The sequence below is a fragment of the Synchiropus splendidus genome, chromosome 4 (genome assembly GCF_027744825.2).
Source record: "Synchiropus splendidus isolate RoL2022-P1 chromosome 4, RoL_Sspl_1.0, whole genome shotgun sequence".
Lineage (NCBI taxonomy): Eukaryota > Metazoa > Chordata > Actinopteri > Syngnathiformes > Callionymidae > Synchiropus > Synchiropus splendidus.
This window is the reverse complement of record NC_071337.1, coordinates 6,015,170-6,022,134: the sequence shown is the minus strand read 5'-3', so window position 1 is coordinate 6,022,134 and position 6,965 is coordinate 6,015,170. Positions and strand designations below refer to the sequence as shown.

General features: G+C 42.4%; 1 protein-coding gene across 1 annotated transcript; it reads right to left on the bottom strand.

Annotated features, from left to right (window-relative positions):
• Positions 1-349: 349 nt before the first annotated feature.
• On the bottom strand, positions 350-6,830 carry LOC128757400 (probable C-mannosyltransferase DPY19L4). The gene is made up of 19 exons (XM_053862655.1): positions 6,527-6,830; positions 6,257-6,424; positions 4,604-4,716; positions 4,434-4,524; positions 4,046-4,167; positions 3,681-3,826; positions 3,472-3,595; positions 3,276-3,410; positions 3,070-3,201; positions 2,893-2,994; positions 2,740-2,813; positions 2,031-2,189; positions 1,633-1,752; positions 1,436-1,556; positions 1,304-1,360; positions 1,165-1,250; positions 973-1,105; positions 750-908; positions 350-673 (listed from the first exon to the last, which is right to left on the bottom strand). The coding sequence occupies exons 1-19, from the start codon at positions 6,576-6,578 to the stop codon at positions 509-511; spliced, it is 2,259 nt and encodes a 752-aa protein (XP_053718630.1). The 5' UTR covers positions 6,579-6,830; the 3' UTR covers positions 350-508.
• Positions 6,831-6,965: the final 135 nt, after the last annotated feature.

Below are 6,965 nucleotides of genomic sequence, written 5' to 3'. Positions count from 1 at the left end.
AAAAAGAAAGGAAGAAAAAATATTATTAAATTCATTCCCGTTTTGAAACTTGACGTTGTAATTGCTCGAAATGTTACTTGAATGGTTTGTTTGGCAATTTTTTAAATTTAAATTGCGACAGTCCCATAGTCTCAGCTGTTTCTGCACTAGCTGTTGAGAAAACTCATCCACAGAAAACAGAGTGGAGATGTTACTAATTTTATAGACTTCATCGACCAGTTATCGCAGCTCTACTGCACAGCAATCTTTGGGATGTTGAGGTGGTAGGAGACAGGAGGATTGTTTATGTGGAAACCACCTGACCTGAATCACCAGATAATGCTTGAATTATAAAAAAGTGACGCCTCTTTATTCCTCAACAAACTGTACATATGTGAGAATAATCACAAGTCATGAGTAAATAAGGCAACAATATAATGCTGAAGTAACAGTTGGACTCCGGTGCAGAGTAAACAGTTCCGGCAACCACACCCTGAAAGGAGCACAGCGTCGCCTCCGCAGGCTGTCGTCAGTACTGGAAGGAAATGACTGAGTTGACTTTGTAGACGTGGTACAAGCCGTTCCAGAAGACTCGGGTGAAGTAGTTGGTATACGGTGAGTAGTTCAACTTGATCTCGTGACAGAAACGTCCCTGTTTGGAGAAGGAGTAAATCTCTCCGTGCTCGTACACCACCTGAGGGAGGCGAGACACCCTAGTTTAGTCAGGAAACATTAATTCAGGTGATTCCGCTTCATAAACAGCAACTCACATGTCCGTTGGATATGTCGAGCAGATCTTTAATTCGACACGTTCTATCGTAACTGAGCTCAGTGCATATCGACTCCTCAATGATCACATAATTTGTCTTGTGAGACGTCAGAATCTTGTAGACTTCCTCGGCAGATCTCAGCGCGTACACCTGGTGCGTCTGCAAGGAGCAGAAATATTTTTAAAATGAGCGACTTCTTCATACAACACATGACTGCGCTCACGTCTTCAGTTCTTCTCAGCAGACTGACATCAGAGTAGAGTGGTAAACTGGTGACAGCTGAGCCAGAACACATCTTCACAGTGGCCAGCAGCTGAGGGCTTCCAGCGAACACTGCTGCAGCCGGCGTCTTCAGCCTGGAGCAAAAGGAGTGGTTCGATTGTTGATCGAAAGAAACCAAAAGAAAGAATCGTACTTGATCCAGCTGATCAGCTCCACCGTCTCTGGATCATAAAACTCCAACTCATCATGGACCAGTTCGGCAAGGACATGAGGTCCATACTGCAGAGAAGAACAGTCAGTCATACGTCACAGCAGGGTTTCAGCCTCCTCACCTCTCGCCACAAACTGAAGCCGATGATGGTAGGAACCACGGTGCTCAGCATCAGAGCCTGTGGAGATAAAAAGAACCGGGACTTAGAATGCTATAGAAATATAAACGTAGAAGTAGCAATAGTGTTCATCACCATGACAACAGGGTGCGTGGACTTGAATTTGAGCCATTTGAGTGCCGTCATCCAAAGGTCAGGAGAACACACGCCAAACGCTGTGAACATGCAGACATACGGCGTCCACAGGTACTTCACCCTGGGCCAGCAAATGACATCATCCATCAGCAATGTTCAAGGTAACAGTGAATACTGGATTATTTAAAAAGCTTTACCTATCAAAGAGCAATGTCAGTCCACCTAAAAGCAGCGTGTGGAAAACATGATAGATGATCTCGGGATGTTCCCCAATACGGCCGTCTTCAAAACTGACGGTGGTGTTTGCTGGCTGCCCGCTGGTCAGACACCAAGTTCAAATTAAAATTAGAAACAAATGCATTAATTTTAATGGTGAAAATGTAATATATTTTAAGATGATCTAAGACCCAGACAAAGATTAAAGGCTCACTGAGGGAGAAATATTAATGTTATTGCTGAATGGCCTTTGTTCAACCAACAAATGTTTTCAAATCGAAATACATGTTATACACTCAAACAACTCAATCTGTTAACTGAGCAATTTATAAACTGATATTTGTGATAAACATTTTAAAAACTGTGTGACTCTGTTTACCTTAATCTTCTATAAATAGTCTCCAGTGTCGACAGGAGACAGACCGTGAGTACCAGGAAGTAGAAGGGGAGAAGAGAGGTCTGAGTCAGTCGCAGAAATAAGTCCTGACTCGGAGCCTGAAGACTTTCCGCACATAGGAGGAAGTTGGTGATGAAGTCTCTGATGTAAACAAAGTAACACAATATGGAGTTAAATATGTATTACAGACTGAAATGGGCTTGGTACACAAGCATGCATTGTCCTCAAACTCAACCTTGGGCAGATCTTCCTTGGGCATCATTTTATCTTAAAATCCTTTGGTTCTCACTTGTGCACTTAATGGTAGGTATATATTAAATGTACATCCTGGTCTTAACACAAAAACTGTCTGAAACTTTACAGTATATTACAAATACGAACGTCTTATTCTTAGACATGCAAGTTCATTCTCAGTTGAAGATGTGAATTGATTTCATTGAACTCTTCTGACACATGTCTGCATGGAGTTATAATGTTAAATTCAGACTGGAAATTATTTCCACATACAATGATCATCTTCAAGCATCTGATGATTAGGTTTCACAATGGGGGATAAAATGCAGATTTGAGGATGAAGTTGACTGTCAGTGATTAAAAGCATGGAGATACATGTTCACATTTAATAGCATTGATCCTCAGAAATTTGGGGATAAAATTGTTCTGAAAGTACAACTTTGAAACCTGAACTTACGTTGTGGTATTGAGTCCAAATTTCACTTCGAGAAACTTCAATATGAAGTCACTTTCACTTGGAGGAGACAGTTTCTGTGAAATAAACACATCTTGCGTACAAAAACCTCTTCATCTTTCAGATCACCAAACTAATAAAAGGCTTGTGCTTTACCTTGACCAAGTAACCAAAGGTGATCGATGTGGTGAAAACCAGGTAGAAATGTAGAAAGAGCTTCATCACTCTGGCCACTAAAGGGCCCACCTTCATTGTTTGCTGCAGGAAGTGAACAGGATTTGAAGTGGTGGGGCGGTGAGCCGTGGACAGAAGTGAGACTGAAGAGTTATGTACCTGGAAGTGCCTGGCTAGCACCGAGCCAATGATCAGGCTCAGCAGCGGCGAGCTGAGCAGGGCTGAGTTCTGAAACTGCACCAGGTAGGCAAGAAACAAGGAGCTAATATAGACCTTGTGGACGTCTGCTACCTGCACACACAGACACAAGCGGGCTTGATATAAATACATATATCAGTTAGACTCAATCCTGCACTTGCTCTGACCTTATGAGGCGGCAGCAGGTCAAACGAGTCAAGGAAGAACAGACAAAGGGCTTGGATGAAGAGAATGTAGTGGCTGTGTTCCCACATGAGGAGGAAGCTGAAGGTGGTGGCACTCATGGTCAGATAGCACAGCATCTGGACAGGAACATCGATTAACTTTTCATTGTAGAAGACTGAAAGAAGAATGGAAAGTTACCTCTGTAACAGTGTTAATTTTGTTGCTGAGAAATCCAGTTAAAGCTGCCACTTGACAAGAGTAGTAGGGCAGCGCCCAGTGGTCCCTTTGAGGAACTGCCTGGTCGACTTTGGTCGTGTCCAGTCTGTGGGGGAGACAGTGATGTTTTTTATCGTGGGAGTCAGGAGCGTACCATAAACAAAAGGCAGACTTCTCTAATCTCCCCTCACCTATTGATCACATACCAGACCACGGTCAACATGCCAGAGACCCAGGTGCCGCTCAACATCCAGCTGCACATAAAGAGAGCGGTGACGTGCACCGCTTGGAGGCTGAACACTGTTCCGATGTAGAAGTAAATGGGCTCCATGTAATCCTAAGGAAAGAGATTCCATCAGTTCTGCTTTGCAAACAAAGTCTGGTGGGAGGACTTCCTGGATCACTCACAGACCCGAGCATTCAATTTCAGGTCTGTCAAAACTGAAGCAGTCTGGACAATTTTGGCCATGAATGTATTCATTTGGATGTCTGTTAAGACAACTATAGTTGCTTGGATGTAACATGACTTCTTGTTGTGTGAGTGTTAGATGTCTACCTGTCCAACATAGAGCCTGTAAATGAAGCTGGTCATGAGTTCTGGATACAGAGAGAGGCGCTCTACTGCATTAATGGTTTGGCCTGCAATCGTCCTGTTGTCAAACACCAACTCGTAAAATCCTGCGAGGCAAAAGACATCCGATAGTTTGAGTCCGTAGCAGGAAAGAAAATAACATCACTGCATCGCCTACATTTCAAATACAGTAGAAAGTCAAATCATTTGAACCACCGCTTTCTTGGAGTCAGGTGACAAAATTTGTTTATGGGGCAAATTTCTTTCTAACTTATGGTTCAAATTTAGAAAGGTTTCGACTCTGCTGAGTTTAAAATTCAGCCTAGCACATGCTGAGGTCGAAGAGGACAGTGAAGGACATAATGACCCGCACCTCTCTGGAAAGATGCCGAGTTCAGCATGTGTTTGTAGTAATAATAATAAATGCCGCTGCCTTCCTGGAAGGTGATTTCACGCTCCAATTCCTGCAACAGGAAAACAGAATAACAATTCAATCTCAAGATGCTTTAACTGCAAGAAGAGTTTAAAATCAAAAGTATTGACCTGTCGGGTGGAAAACCAAAACTTTCTGTCATGGTAAGTGAAGAGATACGCAGCAAAGAGGAGTCCACATCCAACTGCTGCCACGCAGCCCAGCAATGTTCTTAAAAAACTTGCTGAAAAGATAAACATCGATTAGAGATGAAAGGACATACATTTAAAAAAATGTCTTGAATTATATTGCAACATTGTGTATTTTCATCACAAATTCTATGAATGAAGAAGACAGAAAAAAACGGCAAGTTTCTACAAGAAGATTTCCACAAAGAACTACCAAATGAGTCATAGAAAATATGAGTTATACAATCACCAACAAGACGAGTGGGCTGCCATAATGAGTCCTCCTCCTTCACCTCTCTTGATCATGCTCTTATCTGATGCTCATTATCCACAGTCTCATTTCCCACATCACCTCATTGGCTGTTGTCCTTCATTCACTCCACCCTGCCTGCACTCTCTTTTTCACCTCCCCTGATGTCTGTCGGTTACTTAGGATCAATGGTTGAATTTCCACTCCCTCTGATTCTCTATTCCTCCTGCCTTCTGCTTCCACAAACTTCCTTTCTTCTTCTGTCCAGCTGATACTTCCACCTTCTCCTTCTTCTCACACTATATCATAAGCAAACGTACTTCCTTTCATTCATTGTTTTTTTTCTTTCTGATCTAATTCTGTTTGTGTATGGAGCCCTGGAAGTGACATGCATGTGTTTATTTTTTTTGGATGTGGCATGTATGACTTTTTTTTTTTTGCCCGAGATAACAACTATCTCGAGATAATTTGTATCTCGGGATAATGCGTATCTCGAGATAACAGTTATCTCGAGATAATTTTTATCTCAAGATACGATCGCAAATGTCAGCGCATGCGTAGCTGCCTCTCTGGCAAAACATTTCGTATATGTCCTCCTGGAACCACTATGTCTCCCATGGCTTCGTAAATGTTCGCCAACAATGTCAGTCACTGTCTGCAAGTCTGTGCGCTTTTAGCACCCTGATCAAGTGCCTTCTACTCAAAATAATACCATATGTGGCTAAGCTATACGTACTACGCGTCCCTTGAAGTGACATGCATGACTTTATTTTTTTTCTCCCGAGATAAAAATGATCTTGAGATACAAATTATCTCGAGATAACTGTTATTTCGGGAGAAAAAAATAAAGTCGTGCTTGCCACATGTGGTATTATTTTGAGTAGAAGCCACTTGATCAAAGTGTTAAAAGTGCACAGACGTCTGCAATATTCTGACTTGCAACGTTGACGAACAGTTACGAAGCCATGGGATAGATAGTGGTTACAGGAAGTAATCGTTTCTTGAGATAAAAATTATCTCAAGATACTAATTATCACAAGATAACAGTTATCTTGAGATAACCCAATAATCTCTGGCTAAAAAAAAATTAAGTCGTGCATGTCACATCCAAAAAAATAAACACATGCACGTCACTTCCAGGGCTCCGTAGTTTGTGTTACACATTCCTGAACAAACCCTCTGTAAAACAGTAACAGCATGGTAGAAATTACAGGAACTTGATAACAGGTAAGTATCATAAACACTGGGTCGGGATGAACCGGATGACAGAAACTTGTGTTCAACTATATGAATGGATTTCAGTGAATGAGCACGACGGCCATTAACATTCATTCACATTGACTTACATTTCAAATTTCTCTCCGATCTTTTGAATGGCAACTCGGAGTTTGACTCGTCCGCCTCATGCCCATCCTCCTCCTCTTCCTCCTCCTCTCTGTTCTCGCTTTCATCCTGCTTTTCTTCTCCATCGTCTCCTGGATCCTTCAGCTCTTCAAGCTTCTCATCTGCTTGGTCTGTACACAACATGGTAGCTGATGTTAGCCACCGGCACTTTGTCAAGGGAATACTTCTACACGACACACGGAAAGCAGCGAGCAGTTTTAGTCGTAACTTACACGAAGTCTGCAGCTCAGAATCCTGTGTTTTAGGACATTTTGATCCGGTCATGACGAGATGAAGTCAATCCACAGAGAGCGGTCTGATGTGGGGAGACAGCAGCATGCTAACCGACTAGCCGTCAGCTAACTGTAGCGGCGAAACGTCGATTTTTACTTGGACAGACAAATAAAAGACAAAAAAACAGACTTCCCTCCTGCGGCTTTTCTTGAGTCTGAGCTAAAAAAAATGTGCTCGGGTTCAAGTCGAGTTCAGCAGCAGGACTCAGCTGGTCCGAGAGTTGAGGAAGTTCAGGATGCAGGAAGCAGCGAAGAAGAACCGGAGCCACCCGCAATACAAACAAACAAAAATAAACTCGTTGTCAGCGCAGAGACAGAATAGCTGACTTTAAAAACGTTTTCCTGTGTCGTCAATTTTGCAACAAAAGTCTTTTGTTAT

Coding starts and splice junctions, on each gene's coding strand:
- LOC128757400 (XM_053862655.1), bottom strand. CDS start 6,578: ATGACCGGATCAAAATGTCCTAAAACACAGGATTCTGAGCTGCAGACT. Junction 1,753..2,030: donor ACTATTTATAGAAGATTAAG/GTAAACAGAGTC, acceptor GTGTCTGACCAG/CGGGCAGCCAGCAAACACCA. Junction 909..972: donor TGCTGAGAAGAACTGAAGAC/GTGAGCGCAGTC, acceptor TGCTCCTTGCAG/ACGCACCAGGTGTACGCGCT.